The 15526-nt window shown below is 37.5% G+C and overlaps 3 protein-coding genes across 6 annotated transcripts; all 3 read right to left on the reverse strand.

Moving 5' to 3' along the window:
- Positions 1–447: 447 nt before the first annotated feature.
- On the reverse strand, positions 448–2690 carry LOC122415619 (uncharacterized). Of its 2 annotated transcripts, XM_043427901.1 has the most exons (4): positions 2302–2690; positions 1997–2111; positions 1120–1615; positions 448–704 (listed from the first exon to the last, which is right to left on the reverse strand). In XM_043427901.1, the coding sequence occupies exons 3-4, from the start codon at positions 1588–1590 to the stop codon at positions 537–539; spliced, it is 639 nt and encodes a 212-aa protein (XP_043283836.1). In that variant the 5' UTR covers positions 1591–1615; positions 1997–2111; positions 2302–2690; the 3' UTR covers positions 448–536. The 2 variants fall into 2 exon arrangements, with proteins under 2 accessions (XP_043283836.1, XP_043283837.1); XM_043427902.1 differs by lacking the exons at positions 1997–2111; positions 2302–2690 and having other exon boundaries at positions 1120–1705.
- Positions 2691–2787: 97 nt separating this feature from the next.
- Fancm (FA complementation group M) lies at positions 2788–11611 on the reverse strand. Of its 2 annotated transcripts, none has more exons than XM_043427897.1 (14): positions 11299–11611; positions 10927–11179; positions 10615–10782; positions 10357–10538; positions 10185–10274; positions 9773–9997; positions 9495–9648; positions 9241–9362; positions 8934–9053; positions 8696–8861; positions 8161–8315; positions 7815–8067; positions 4159–7586; positions 2788–3636 (listed from the first exon to the last, which is right to left on the reverse strand). In XM_043427897.1, the coding sequence occupies exons 2-14, from the start codon at positions 11108–11110 to the stop codon at positions 3385–3387; spliced, it is 5499 nt and encodes a 1832-aa protein (XP_043283832.1). In that variant the 5' UTR covers positions 11111–11179; positions 11299–11611; the 3' UTR covers positions 2788–3384. The 2 variants fall into 2 exon arrangements, with proteins under 2 accessions (XP_043283832.1, XP_043283831.1); XM_043427896.1 differs by having other exon boundaries at positions 11263–11611.
- A 565-nt stretch (positions 11612–12176) lies between these two features.
- Positions 12177–15236, reverse strand: Rcd5 (microspherule protein Rcd5). 2 transcript variants are annotated; one of them, XM_043429514.1, is made up of 7 exons: positions 14964–15233; positions 14517–14861; positions 14068–14440; positions 13754–13954; positions 13187–13606; positions 12727–12942; positions 12177–12650 (listed from the first exon to the last, which is right to left on the reverse strand). In XM_043429514.1, the coding sequence occupies exons 2-7, from the start codon at positions 14630–14632 to the stop codon at positions 12561–12563; spliced, it is 1416 nt and encodes a 471-aa protein (XP_043285449.1). In that variant the 5' UTR covers positions 14633–14861; positions 14964–15233; the 3' UTR covers positions 12177–12560. The 2 variants fall into 2 exon arrangements, with proteins under 2 accessions (XP_043285449.1, XP_043285451.1); XM_043429516.1 differs by having other exon boundaries at positions 13763–13954; positions 14517–15236.
- Positions 15237–15526: the final 290 nt, after the last annotated feature.

The raw sequence follows: 15526 nt of genomic DNA on the forward strand, positions 1-15526 counted from the left end.
TTCTTCAATTAAAAACCCGTTTCCTTCTCGTTTTATGCCTCAGGCAGTGTTAAAAAAAAGTATAATTTATTGCAAAAATGATGATCGAATGATGCAGTGTAAAATGCGGCGGTAAATTTCTCATTATTGTGAAAATCCTGTTTCTTATAATTCTTGGATTTTACAGGACGATTGGGGAGCGGATTCAATTTATTAGTTGATGCAATATTCACTGTTTTTTATTCTTTCTCACACTCTCTAAATCCTCGTATTTATTTTTAACTATGAGTAGCTGTGAAGCCAAAGAGAATCGAGGTAATAAAAAACTCATTAATTACGTACTGGAGAGAATTTTGGATTTCGTGGTACTTTTATTCTTTTGGAATATCGAATTTGAAGTTTGAAGAAGAAAAGATTATTTGAGAGCACAAAATGCAATGAAGTAGGAAATTCTTTATACGATAAGCAGATGGAAAGGATGGAACGCGTTTCCAAATTTCGAATAAATAAATCATTGATAGCTCGTGATCGACGAGGGTCTTTGTTGTCGGAAAGTCTCAGCGCCTTCGACGTTTCTTATCGGTCTTCGGTTTCGCCTGTTCCTCGTGATGTTGACGCTGGAGATCCGCGTACTTTTCAATCGCTCTTTTCACCAAAAGTGTGGCAGCGTTCATGCTCTCCGGCGTTATGTACGCGCGTGCCAACTCCGAAACTTGTTCTTTGACCTGAAATACACACAAAAGGGTACCGAATTAGTCGTGGCTCGAAAAAAATGATCAATTTTTGGTCGTTTCTCGTTGAAACGAGTTGAATGATTTGAGAAAATTCATTTTATAGCAACTCTCGTTCGATCATGAGATTGGAATGGAATAGAAATTTGGTTTATTTGAACCCTGCGAATGATTCAGTGACATCAAGGACTTCAACTCCGCTTTCCAGTACCGTCAATTTTATTTCAATTTCTCATTCGAGTTGAAAATAATTTAAATATTTCTAAGACAGAAAAAATGAATTTCGAACGAATTTGAACAAATTTTGTGAACTGCCATCACCGAGTACTGACGTTTGTAATATTCCGAGTATTTAAATTCTCAGTCCATTTAATTGGTGAAAAAAAACGCATTCGAGAGATCGTCTTGCCTGATTTTTGTTGATACCAAATCCGAGAAAAGTGATGGCGCAAAACGGCGTGAAGGTGCAGACGGAAGTGGTGACGATTGCGCCGAAGAGAAGAAGAAGGAACAAGTCCCAGAGATACGCGCCGATTTTACTGCCGTAGGAGAGAGCGTAACTCGTCAGAGGGACGAGAGCTGTCACAATACTCGAAGACCAAGTTTGTCTGGGCGGTGCAACGGGCACCAAAAATCCATCGTAACCGCTCGGTACTGCAATCGCTGATTTTCCGGAATGGTCCGGATAAGTGGGATAAAAATGTTGGACCGGTAACGAGTGACTCGAACTTGGATAAATCGGCTGATCGCTCTCTGGATTCGTCGACGAATCAATCAGCTCCAATTGACGCACTTTCTTCGTCGTAAAATCCTCGTCAGGCATCATCACACCTCCGAGAACTACTCCAACCAACGTCGTCATCAGCAGGACACGATACATTTTCGTTTAACGTTAATCGAAATTTCTGCAATATAAATTATACACAAATTTTATCACTGCATCGATTTCTTTCATTTTTCGAATGAATAAATTGTTTCCGATTCGAAAAATTTCATTTATCAAATGCTCAAAGCTCTCGGACGAGACATTTTTTTCATTTAATTTTTCGAAGCCCAAAAATATTTCGTTTTTTTTTATCATTCGAAAAATTAACACACTCTCAAAATTTCGGGTTCACTACAGGCCGATTTCGAATTATTTATTTTACATACTTGCTCATTCATCGATAGGGCATTTTTTGTTATGGAAAATCGATTATTCAGATGAGCTTTGATGGGAAAAAAAATACTCCGAGACTTAATCAATTTTTCAGATTTAAAAATAAAATTTTGTTATTTCAGCTCACACTATTTGGCACTTGAGATCGCACGTTCACAATTGGAGGAACAAAACTAGTTGCAATTTCCGAAGATTCCTCGAACCATGTACTCCTGTGTTACTTTGTATTTTAGGTGGCTTCCCTGTACCCATGGAGCAAAAAACCACACACATTTATTGATGAACCGAGAGAAATTGAAAATGTCAAAATGAAAGAAAAAAGAGAAATGAAATATCAAAAACGCTCATTTTTATTTAGTTTCATTTCGGAATTGTACACTTTACAAAAAATAAACAATCACGCGTTAAGAAAAAACTGAAAAACTCGATTACCTTAATTTAAAAAAGGAAATTTGAAAAGCCCGAAAAGTGTTGATCGGGTGGCGGAAAAAGTTGGTACTGAAATCCTGATTTTTTTCCTTGCTCTTATATTGCGAAGACTGTCGAGGCAGAGGGATTGCGGGGGTGGAAGAAAAATTTTCCGCGCATCCCTCTAACGACTTGTGGACCCTTAGCGAATTAGGAAAACGTAGAGAGAACTCAGGTAAGTGTCTCACGCCCCTTGGTCGGCTCGGAGGATGCACATTAAAGGCTGAGAGCAGAAATAATTACACGAGATGGGATGAGCATGAGAAAAAAAATACATTAGGCTTTTCCCGAATCTTTCATCTTTTCACGCGTTTTCCTTCGACGCACAAAGTTCAAACTTTTACTCGTCACGTTGGCACAAAGGTATTTCAAAAAAATGACAGGAAACCCTCGGACCATTCATCACAGGAGAGAAAAATGGAGAAAAAAAAACGAAAATCAGCAAGGAAGTTTGGTCTTGAAAACATCGCATTTATTCTTTCAATGCTTGGAATGAATATGATTGCGTACAAGCACGAAATTTAGCCACTAAATTAAACACTAATAATTAAACGTGAAATACTGCAATCTATATTTGTATTGTCAGCGTAAGAAAACAAAATTCAAATAATTTAAACATCTAACACTGGAAATGATACTTTAATCGGGGACGCCGAAAGGGAGAAAGTATTGCATGATAATCAAATAAACGATCGGATCTTGCCGATAAAGATTCTATAATTAGGCTGACTTCACTAGACCGAAAATAAATAACGGACGCTCCAAATGATTTTGAACGCAACAAACAATTATTTTCACGTCACATCGGACAGCTGAGTGATTTTGTGAACATAAATTAACACGGTTCCAGCTACACGAAAAATGACAATTTTGAGATTATATTTTAGACTTTTCTATCAACACTTTTGGCTATCAACAATTTCAAGTTCATACAGCTCTCAGTCGGCGTAATATCACAGAAGATTCATTTCGATAAGGATAAAGCTCAGCGGTTGTTCCATCGAAATATTTCTCATAAATATAAAGATTGAAAAAAATATTTCATCTTCATCTATTTTTTAGCGTAAACGATTCTTCTTGGATTTGTCGTCGAAGATTCTCCGTTTCATCCTCGCTGCTCGTTGTGTCGTGCGTAGATGCGAGAACTTTTCGTTTCCGCTTGGCACGTGATTCTGCAGATTCAGTACGTTTTCGTTTCTTCCTTTTCAGCTCCGTTTCCAACTTTTCGAGCCTCGTCAACTCATCGCTCGTTACACATTCCTCGAATACTTCATCCTCCTCGTCGACGCAGAACGAATCCTATTCATTTTCAAAACAAATTTCGGTAGAGCAACAGATTTTTTTTAAAGCACACAATTTTGTTAAGTGAAAACTTCTGAATATACTGAAAGACGCTTCTGGCATAACTTTCTTCGAAAATACGTTTAATGAGAAGGATATTTTGATCAAATTAATAAATTAAATAATTTTAATGAAATAAAATTAAATTTATTCTATTTTATTCAATTTTATTTAGATAAAATAAAATTAAATCCTCACGTTCGATTTCGAATCTACTCACAAATTTTGTTGAGAATACATGGCTTTGCAAAAATTTTTTAAACAGTGATCATAAACACTTGGAAGAAAAGAATTTTGAAGAGATCGAATTATTGATTTTTCATAATAATCGACGTGCGGTTGGTCGAACTTGATGTGTATTTAATTAGAAGTTTCGAAATATCTTTTTCGTTAAATTTTTGAGTAAAAAACATTTCTTTTGTTTTGACATTATTTTTCATGCATTTGGGGGCGGTGCTTCAACGATCTAGCAAAACTTACATTGATATAATGGTTGGGTTCATCGAGCAGCGGTTGTGAGTAAATTTGCAGGTCTGGGTTCGGATCTTTAGATTTTTTGAAATGAAAACCGCGCGCGTTCACCGGACTTCTCACTGTTTGTAGATAATGAGCTTGCATGTCGACTGAATCGTCGACATTTTGTGTGTAACTAACGAACCCATCGAGATCGTCATCGCATCCCGAGCTGCCGGAAGAAAGTTCACCATCAGTGGAGACTTCAGCTTCGTCGTCGATGAAAGCGTTTTTTGGACGAAGCCTTTTAGCAGCACTCGAATGCATTTGTACTTTTTTTCTTTTTCTATTGTCGAGATTGCAGGAAAGTGATCTCGGTTCCCCAATCCCCAGTGTCTTTACGCCACTCGTACCGTGGCTCGTTTCTTTTTCTCTGTATTTTGGAGGCGCAGCGAATCGTGAGAATTTCGTTTCTTCGATTTTATTTACATCGAACCGTTTCAAGGACAACGGACCCCTGACCGACCTGACCGACTTGCTCATCGTCGTGGATATTTCGGGCTTTTTAATTGCCGATACTGGGCGAGGTTTGGAGAAACAATCGTCGTCAAAATTTTTGGAAAACTTTGTTTCGAGTCTCAGAACTGTGAAATCGTTTTCCGAATCCGAGTCACGTTTTCCCGACTCTCTCTCGTTTCTACTACCCTTCCAAAAACTGTTACAAATATTTCGCGATAATTTTTTACTCAACGAAAGACGAGGCTTCGGTTTTTCCGTCGATAACCAACCGGTGGCTTTTGGGGAATGTCCCGAATTTTTAACCTCGCTCGATTCACTCTCGGGTCGATCGATCCAGGTGCTCTTCGATCCCGCACCTCTTACGATGTTTTTGTCGTTCCTCGGTGCACGAGAATCTACAACAGGAATCTCAAAATCGATCGGATCCCAGTCACAATCGTCGAGGTCGAAATCCGACGCCGCTAATCGAACCGACGAATTTGCTGATTCTGTCGAATTTCGGGGAACGATATCACGTTTTGGCCAGATTTTTGCGTCTTCGGGGATCGATTGCTCAGCTATTTTTTCCGATTTTCCAGCTGAGGTTAAAACACCGGAATCGACGCTTTTTTCGCTCCTGTCGTTGGCATTTATTTTGGGATTCTCAGGTATTTCGATCTCGGGAATTTGTTCACTTTCGTTATCTCCGTTTACTCCGATATTTTCAGGCTTTTCAACGACAACATTTTCCCCACTTTTATCAAGATAATTTTCAAAAATTGCGTCCTTTTTCAATGCACTTGTATTGCTTCCAGCACTCTTTTCAATTTCGTTGATTTGCTCCTCGAAATCCGAATCGACGAGAAGATCGTCAGCTCCGAAAATATCTACGTCCGATTCCGATGCTTCCTCGACGTTAACTTTGCTCGTGCATTGTCTATCGCAGCTGTTGTCATTTTCACGAAAACGCGAGTTCTCAGACTCGCCGTCGAAGGAGCGCGACATTTCGTGACCTTGAGTATCGATGTTTACAATATTACTCGTCGCGCTAGTTCGCTCGCTTGTCTCGTGGTGCGTCAACAACGCTACGCCGGGGAGTTCTTGTTTGGAGGTTTTAGGAGTCGAATTTTTGAAAGCAGAACTCCTCGAATTCGTCAATATTTCGGAAATTACTCCAAAATGTCTTTTTTCGCAATTAGAATTTTGGGAATTTCGTGATTCGAAACCGTCTAGTAAATCGATCGAGTCGTCATGGCTTTTTTCAGATGCTCCACGCGATGGAATTAGCTTGTCGCGATTTTCGATCGAATCGGCGATTTCATCATGCGAATATCTGATGTGCTTCGTTGATTTAGTGCTCGAAACTTGGCTGTTTTTTTTATTAACACTGAATTCCCCGTCGAATTGTGTTTCGCTGTCGTCTGACAGGGAATCCAAAATACGTGCAAATTCTTCAGGTTTCTCTTTCGAATTAACTTCGATTTCTTCATTTTCAATGAGAGCGACGTTCTTCTCTTGGAAATTGTTGAGGCCTGACTTCGTGGAAGAATCGTCATCGGGTAAATTATCGAAAACGTTCGTTTCCCCGAGCCCGTCGACCGTCGCATCAGAATCACATTTTTCTGAGCTCGTTTCCCATTCGTCGTTCAAAAAATCTTCGAAAGCTTGTGATTTTTCAACTAAATCGTTGCACGTCTCGTTGTCCACGGGATTCGATTTATTCTGTTCACAACTCGTTTCCGAATCTTCGTTCAACAGATCTTCGAAAGCTTGTGATTTTTCAACTAAATCGTTGCACGTCTCGTTGTCCACGGGATTCGATTTATTCTGTTCACAACTCGTTTCCGAATCTTCGTTCAACAGATCTTCGAAAGCTTGTGATTTTTCAACTAAATCGTTGCACGTCTCGTTGTCCACGGGATTCGATTTATTCTGTTCACAACTCGTTTCCGAATCTTCGTTCAACAGATCTTCGAAAGCTCCTGATTTATCAATTAAATCATTGCTTGTTCCGTCCTCGACGGAATTCGCTTTATTATCTTCAGAATTCGTTTCTGAATCATGGTTTAGCAACTGTTCGAAAACGCTGAATTCACCATCTGCGTTGTCTTCCATTCTGACAGGTTCAACAGTTGATTTCTCGGTTGCCTTCATTTTCAAAGAGCTCTCGACGACATTTTTTAAGTTCTCAGTCGATTTATCAGGGCTGCGGGACGCGGTGGTTGGCTCCGGAGCGTCGTCATCGTTCCATCCGTTCTTTACAGGCGTCATTCTCATCTCGTCCGACCATTCGTCGAGATCTAATTGAAATTCAGAGACACTTTCACCCCAGTCGACTGTTTCGTCGATCGGATAATCATGTTTGTCGTCCTCCAATGGCTCAATCCGCGTTTTGTCACTGTCGCTACTGGAATCATCGAGCAGTGCCTCGAATTTCAAATCACACAAATCATTGTCGTCGTTTTGTGGATTCTGGTTTTGATACAAATCTTCAAAGCATCCTGAAGGCCGAAAATGTTCGTTGTCTTCGTGAAATATCGATGCTTCGTTGTTTCCGTAATTCGTTATCGGCTCGACGTAAGGCTCCAGCGTTTCTAAACAATCCAGAATTTTCAAATTCGGTATTTCGAAATTGAAATTTATTTCTTCGTGTTTCTCATAGTACGAAGGAAAATAAGGATTTGTTTTCCGTCCACCATCATTCGCACGCTCGTTTTGGGATCTCTTCATCGTGCACAACGTCAGAAATTCTATTGCAGCATCGTCCGAAGTAAGTAGCTTTATGTTACTCAATTTTACAGTACTATTGTTGCATTGAGGAACTTTTAATGCGTGAGATACCGATTGAGGGACGTTGTTCATCGTCAAATCCACGATTTCGTTATCACTTTCCATTTCGAAATCTTCTTTCGTTCGTTTGAAAAATTTCATTAGTGAGTGACTTCCAGAGACAACAGCTGGAAAAAAAGCGAAGTAAAACTCAAATTCAACATTTTCATATATTTTATAAAAAATAAATTGATCCAAACACGATAATCTCTCAGCGAATTAATCCAACTGCAACGACTTTTCAACAACGTTTTGGCATAATTTTTTTTGAACTATCAAATATCCTGGGAGTGTTCTAGGAAATGTCTCCAAAATTAAGAGATTTCCAAACAAAAAAATTAATTTTCATGACTCACGATTTTTTGTGTTCTTAGTTTTGTTATTGGTTTCGGCTTTTTTGCGTGGTTTCTTCGGTTCTTTCGTTTTTCCTTTTCTTTTAGAAGGCCCGGCAACTTTGGGGTGTGCTATAACGCATATTTTCCGACACTCTGGTTGAAGATCCATGGGGACCATTCGCGGACTTTCCAAATAAAGAGCACTCAATATCCCACTCGAATGTAAGACTTTATTATTGAGAGAATCTCTTCGTGACATCGAAGACTTTAAGGTCTGGAAATATTAAAAGAAGCATGAATTTCATAATTTGAAGTCTTGGGGATTGGGCATATTTTTTCAACAAGAAAAACAACTGAGGTCCCGCACCTCATGCTCTTTTCCATTTGTTGCTAACACGATTATGTGACCGTCACGTTTCCGTCCCGTTCTTCCCATCCGCTGGACCAAACGAGTTGGATTGACCTGAGTAGTGTCGAAACACACTATCAAATCCACTTCACCTACGTCCAAACCTTCCTCTCCTGTAAATTGTAAGGATTATATAATTAAGAGAAATAATAGTAAAGAAGGAAGCGATGACTCTCAGATTCCGCCATTTGCTTCAGCAAAAAATGAAGACTGCGATTCTCGCTGATTCTGTCGTTAGTCGATGGGATCCCCATGGCTGAGTCACTACAAAGCCAAGGAATTTTTGGCTCAACACAAAAGAAACGATCTATAGCTTGACCTGTGCGTTTCTCGCTCAAAAGAAAAGCAGTGATTCTCATCTCGAAACATATTTTTTCACTAAATGTGGAAAATAATGGAAAAATTTTTGTTTCACTTGACATTTGGTATTATGCTATTTTGTTTAATTCAACGAATGATTTAAAAATTTCACGTTGTTTTGTCATTTACGAACCGACTGATGTTGAAATGAGGACGTTGGCTTTGTTAGAACGAAAATCCTCGAGAGCTTTCGACTGTTCTTTCCTTTTTTGACCTGCCTGTCCAACAAATTTTTGCGGCCGTAACAAAGGCATTGCTTGTAGAAGAAGAACGTACACTTCGTTCACGATGTCTCTGAACTAGGGAAACAAAATTAATGTTGAAATACGTTTTTAAAAATAGTTTTCTGTTACGCCATGAAAATAGCGAACCTCAATGAAAACGATGGCTCTTGTTTCTTCGTCTTTGTTCCGGTAATTCTCAAAATGTCTTAACAAGATCTCCTTTAGCTTGTAAAATTTGTTGTGACCGAATCGAATACCTTCCGGAATCTGCGAATAAGTTTAATTTCTTATTTTCTCAATCAGCTGTTCTCATGTTTCGTGAAACTTTCTTTTTTCAAAGTTTGCATCATTTTACGTTCGTCAGAGGCAACTTTATCGTTCGCCCTTCCATTTGTTATTACAAACGAGCTCAAGGATAAACTAAATTCAAGATAATTCAATTTCTTCTGCTTACAATTGGATAACTTTCCGTCAATATCGAAGGAATGTCCGGAAATGGGCCAAGGTAATAATTTATTTCTTCTAGTAATTCCGCCAACGCGTGCTCGCTACTTAACCAAAATTTGTCTTCATGCTCTGTGAAAAATGAATGAAAAGTTTATTCCTTTCTGATCATGAGATCAGCCTCGAAGTTTAGTTTTAAAAAATGAGTTGTTGTTCATCAAGTTATATTATAAAAATAAATGAGCAGTATCATATTGTACAAACTTTGATAAAAATTGTAGAAAGCTCGTAGACCATGACGAATCATTAATTCGTAAGCGTGATACATTGTTAGAAGTATCATCAAAGTTTTTGTTATGAGTCCATGATTGTTGCCCTGTTTGGGTCTCTGGTGCCACTCTTTGTTTATGTGGAAAATCTGGAAATTAAATATCATCGTTAAAACAACCATTTAAAGGAAATGCCAAAATAAACAAAAGATCTTTTTCCAATTCTTGAAAAGAAGATTTTTATAGTAAAAGATAATTACGTAAAATACTTACTCTCCCTTTCGACAAGTTGCTGGTATTTCCACGTAATATATTATTTTGAAGGAGAACACGTACATGAGGATCCATTATAATAATATACCGATCTTTAAATTTTTCTAAATCTTCTCCTAAACCTACGAGAATAATATCGAGTTTGCGTTTGTTGATGTAAGGTATTATGTCCGGTGATGTATCGTCTCGCAATTCCAGTCGAGAAATGTATAAATTCCTAATGACCTGTTTACAAAAATTCAAAAGATAAGAAATTCAAATTATTCAGCATCGGTTGTTTCATCTTTAAATGATTCCTATTCGATGGTTGTGTCATGGGCTTGTGATCTTCAACTACTAGATAAGATTTACTCAGAATCTTCAATATGAATAATTATAAGAATAAGAAATTTTTTAATAAATCTTGACTCACATCTTGAACAGCGTCCAATTTACCACCAGGTGTTGCGGACAGACCGAGAACTCGAAAAAATTTGTTCTTCTCACTTAATATTCGAACACTCTGAGAACCAGGAATTCAAAAAATGTTAAATATCGAATGGAGCCTGTTGGGAAAGATTGTCAAAGTGAGAAAACAACTATACCTCACAGTAAGAGTGTTTCCCTAAGGCTCGGTGTGCTTCATCCACAACCACACATTTTACGAGCTCGGCTGGTACTATATTTTTTTCCAGGTCATTGTGAAAAACCTGTGGAGTTGCGAATATGACTCTTGCTCCAGCATTGTTGTTCCAAGCTACTTGACGTTTCTTCTGGTCCATAGAACCTGAAAAAAGTACGCTATATATTTTCTCTGATAATGAATTTGGTCCAAATGCTTTACAAAGTATTTTTTATCTTACCGGTGAGTTCTATTGTCTCCTCGTTTGGTATTCCCATGATATCGTGACATGCATTTATCTGTTGTGCAACGAGGGGTTTCGTCGGAGCTAAGAATACTATTCTTCCCATAGGATACCATCTCCAAAAATTGTACATCACAACTGCAGCTATGAATGTTTTTCCAAGACCTGAAACAAAAATAAAATATAATTCTCTGCAAGAGTCTCTGCAAGAAATTTTGCATTTAAAAGCGTCTCAACGCCTTTGGAAGTTTACAAATCTTCCAAGAAAAAAAGAATCGAAAAAACAAGCAACAAAAACATTGTTAGTACCTGTTGGTAAACAAACCAAAGTATTGTGATAAAGCGCAGATTTCACAATATTGAATTGATAATCCCGCAAGGGATAATTCTCTGGATAAATCCATTGGGCACCGGCTGATTGATCAAAGCCTCTGGTGCTTGGGTCATCGGAAAATCTGGAGATTGAAGGTGGGGATTTCACCGGTTCGTCCATTGGACCTTGAGTTTCAATTCAACATTCTCAAAACGGTTGAATTTCTCCAAAATTTCATACACGAACCATCTTTAACCATAAAAATTTCTTGGATATGAAAAACATTAGGAAGTGTATATATATATATATATATGAAAACACTTGAATCCTACTGAAGAAATTTTATCAAAACTGCGTAACTAGTTTACGATAAAATCTTGGCCGTATCTGCACCAAGAATCCATGAGATTTCGATCTATTAGATCAATAACATTTTTCACTGGCACTCAAAACCTCAAAATTTCATGGGTCCCATAACATTTTTCAACTGTCAAGGATGTACTGAAGATTGAAGCGTACAGCACACAATTAACTTTTGTTTTTTCCCGGTTAATCAGAAATTTGAAAAATCAACGTTTATGCGCGAAATGACACAGGATGGCGTTGTAAGGTGCGATAACGTAGGTAATACATAAATATTGTCTGATAAGGGAAACCTGTAGTGTAAAAATATACGAGAATGAACACCACAAAATCGAAACAAAAACTAATATACATGCATTGACAAGTATTGCTGGTATTGATGCACTATTTTTGAGTTAAGTTGAGAGGTCGCCACTATGTGTTTCTCACACACTTTCTAAGGCACAGTCAACGTCAAAAGTATATAACCAACTTCGAGTTTGAAAAACCGAACAGCCGTATCAAATAATTACTTTATACCACTTTTTTTATCATTTTGAAGGTGGACAGTTGTAAAAAAGCATCAGTATGTTCACTCCAAAACGAAGATAGAATGAAAGTTCTTGCTATCGTGGAGGAAGAGATAGAGTTTTGCAATGAACTGTACCGTAACGAAAGCGTACGATCCTTATCTTGTGTACAACTCAAGAACTAAAATATTAGTTGGATCGAGCGTCCTATGTTCAAATATTTTTGATGATGCATATAAGTTTGATAATGAAATTTAAAAATCTAAGAGAGGATTTTGGGGATATGATAAAATGTTTAAGAATTTTCAGGTTTTTTTTGATATAACAATACATAGAAATAAGCTTTAAATTTCCATTAAAAAAAAGATCGAACATTTTGGATAGTGAGTGTATTTTTCCTTTGATTTCCTTAATGCAGCAATACAAAGTATTTTACAATTATTACCACATTGCGAATAAATAAGCAACGAAAAAATGTTTTACAAATGCGAAATTTCTCGGTGATTACGTATCATTCTTACAATATTTTTTGACGGCGTAAACAACTGCTGGATCGGTCAAAATTGTAATCATATTTATTGACGATTATTTGTTCACGAGTTCAACGCATACGTCTCGTTGAAGGATTCGTCAATAAAACGTATTTGTCACAAGAGAAGGGTTCGAACATTGAGACAAAATTTTTCCTCTTGATTCATTCAAATTTTCGATTTACGATCAAAACATTGATTTTTCTCGATTCAAAACGAGATGTATATTCAAGGATTCAAATTCAGCTTCGCCGCTTCCTGACGAATTACCGATATTAGTTCCTGGTTTATTAAAAATATAAACCGTAGTCCTGCAACCTGAAAATTAAAAAATCGAAATTAGGAATGATGATGGAAGATTGAATAGAAATTTGATTGCCAGTTTTTTTTTTACCTCAATTACACTATTGTTGTTCAACTTCATTTTATTGCCAGCGAGAATCGGTCGACTGTCAACAAAGATCGGTCTTTTCCCTTCGGACGACAGAAAAAAATCCCCATTGTTGCGCAATCTTATTATTCCCTGTCGACGAGAAACTTTCCATGCCGGACCCTCAAGAGTAAGATCAACATCAACGTGATGATCCTTTGTTGATCTTCCCACAGTTATCTGTTTGAATAATCAAGTAATCGAATGACAATTTGCATGCGTTAGAGAATATCCGAAAAAATTTCCTTTTGCCCGAAGATACCGTTTCTTTATATAATCAGGACAACTTTGTGAGTTTGTATTTGTGAAAAAAGTGTTTGAGGCTGTGGTCAGTGACCCAAAACTAGAGAACGAGGGTTCACATTCATGAATAAATCTGTTGTTGAAAACTTATTTGATATCTTTTTAAAACTATCAAACTGACCTCTCGTGATCTCATGAGATAACGCACGAGTCTCCCCCGCAGTATCGCTAAAGTTTGGTTGTCAAATTCCGGCGGAGTTGCGCCTGTAACACTATCGACGAGAACTTGCCATCTGCCTAATTCGTTTTCGATGACACGAATTTCTTTTTTGTTTTTACGATCAGCCATCGCCAATTCTGCGTCGATCGATTCGTCCTTCTGCTCGACCAGCTCTGCGTCATTGATGATGTCTTCGGCATCAGAAAAATTCAGCACGTGTTCTCCTCGAGGCAAAGTTTGTACAGTTTGATCCGGCAATAAATGATATTGTTTCATAAGCTGCCAATGAGCCAACAACGCTTTTGCTGTTCTGGCTAGATAAAAAGTTTGTGCGTTTGTTTCCAAAAGTTTTTGGAAATTCTCAAGTGTCGGTTGCGAAGTCTGCAAAAAAAGTATTTTTGTTTAGAACTTACGATGGATTTTTCTTAGGATGTTTCACCAAGTTTCACTTTCCCATGTTTCGTAGATTATGTTTCAAACATTTTTAACATTGCAGATAAATTTCGTGCGTAAACGTTCTTAACGCACCGATTTTACCGTTCCAAGTAAATCCTCTTCTGCCTTGCTGTATAAGGTTCGGGCCTGCACACTCGCTATTAATTCTGGATGCAAATTTCTCATTGCTTGAACCGCTACCCTTGAAACTGCACTGTCGTAGAGAAGGGCGTACCATCTTTGCTGTATTTCTTGCAAGGTGAAACGACAAGAAAATTTTGTTCCTCTGTGCACCTGAGACAACATGGAATTTCAGAGAATTTAAGCTTCTTGAATCTCAAATATCCATATAATTATTTTGTTTAATAGAATAATTTAAAAAATGTAGTATTCCAGATAATTCATACCATTCTAAGGTCGTTTGTTTGTTGTACTCCAGTGATGAGTGCCAAATCATCAGTAGGTTTCCATCGACCGAGATCTTTAGTGGCATTGATAGAATGAGGATGATTTTTATTCTTTTTGCTCTTTCTGCCAGTACCATTGGATCCTCCAGGTCTGCTAGGTCTCCTGTGGCATCGTTCTGGCTGTGTAATGGTAGCAGGAATGGGTGCAGGGCTCGGCAAGCTTTGGGGGGGTAAAACATCTGATGTTCCCGTCGAAACAGAAACTGTTCTTGAACGAGAATTGGATTTTCCACTGGTGGTTGGTGGTTGGAGATTGAAAGTTGTTTCTACAAGCTCGTCATCGAATTTTCTGCGTTTAATCGTCCTCGAAGAGCTGTGCAATTAAACAACATCAGAAAGCGTTCTCGAAGGTTATTCGATGAGAGCAAATAAGAAAAAATTCTTCCGACCTGCGACGTTTCGTTCCTAATCCATCCAACGACGTGTCCATTGGAACATTCATAAATCCGTCGCTGCTGTGTGACAGATTACCCTGATTCATACTTGAAGACGGTGAAATATCCATTGTTATCGAATTACGAAACTTTTTATAGGTTAGGTTCTCGTGAAAAAAGCAAAAATCTCGCCGTTAGATTGCTGTTTCATTGAAGTATTCACTTATTATTAAAATTCCCACGTTTTTCGCACTCTAAACTATCGAAAAACATCACAGTATTATACTTTTTACTGCAAACGAAGACAGGAAAACATATTGTCATTGCAATTAATCGTCAATTTTTTTTTTCTTTCGTGAACTGAAAAAATCACAGATTAATTAAAGATTTAATAATAATAATCGTTAGGACTGAAAATGATTAGAATCATACTTTTTTAATATAAAAAGGAAATACAATTACAATTTTGTGACTAATTTACGTATATTTCGACGCAAATACTTGTGTTTTTATTAATTGTTTTGGTAGTTAAATATAACGCGACGAAGAAAAAAATGTTTCCTTCGGCACAAAATAAGCGAATTCGTGGAGAGGGCAAGTCAGTCGAAAAATTTAGAGGTCATACGGTACGCAAGTGAAAGAAGAGCAAACGAAAAATTTGTTGTTCAACGAGTTACTTATTTTTTAAAAAACGATTTGTTTGAATGACTTCTTAAGGGATATATCAACTTCGTTGCAACATCTATTATTGAATTAAGAATCGGCAATGATATATTTTCAAATTCGCGGCTACCGAAGCCGCAAGCTTTTTGTATGAGTTTTCCCCCAGAGGGCACCTCAACACTTTTGTAGTCCATGGAAGCGATAATATTAAAATTTAAACTTGAAATATGTACGATTTTGTAGAATCGCAATTTCCATCATTGAGTGGAAAAAATGATTAACATTTGAGTGGTAAAAATAAATTATGGAAGGTAAAATGAATAAGCGATAAAACGTGATAAAAACAATGATACAAACATCGA

The sequence above is a fragment of the Venturia canescens genome, chromosome 9 (assembly GCF_019457755.1).
Source record: "Venturia canescens isolate UGA chromosome 9, ASM1945775v1, whole genome shotgun sequence".
NCBI lineage: Eukaryota > Metazoa > Arthropoda > Insecta > Hymenoptera > Ichneumonidae > Venturia > Venturia canescens.

Coding starts and splice junctions, on each gene's coding strand:
- LOC122415619 (XM_043427901.1), bottom strand. CDS start 1,590: ATGTATCGTGTCCTGCTGATGACGACGTTGGTTGGAGTAGTTCTCGGA. Junction 705..1,119: donor TTGGTATCAACAAAAATCAG/GCAAGACGATCT, acceptor TGTGTATTTCAG/GTCAAAGAACAAGTTTCGGA.
- Fancm (XM_043427897.1), bottom strand. CDS start 11,110: ATGGACGAACCGGTGAAATCCCCACCTTCAATCTCCAGATTTTCCGAT. Junction 8,862..8,933: donor GAGCCATCGTTTTCATTGAG/GTTCGCTATTTT, acceptor TTGTTTCCCTAG/TTCAGAGACATCGTGAACGA. Junction 8,316..8,695: donor CCTCATTTCAACATCAGTCG/GTTCGTAAATGA, acceptor TACAATTTACAG/GAGAGGAAGGTTTGGACGTA.
- Rcd5 (XM_043429514.1), bottom strand. CDS start 14,632: ATGGATATTTCACCGTCTTCAAGTATGAATCAGGGTAATCTGTCACAC. Junction 13,607..13,753: donor TACTTGGAACGGTAAAATCG/GTGCGTTAAGAA, acceptor CTTTTTTTGCAG/ACTTCGCAACCGACACTTGA. Junction 12,651..12,726: donor ACAACAATAGTGTAATTGAG/GTAAAAAAAAAA, acceptor TTTAATTTTCAG/GTTGCAGGACTACGGTTTAT.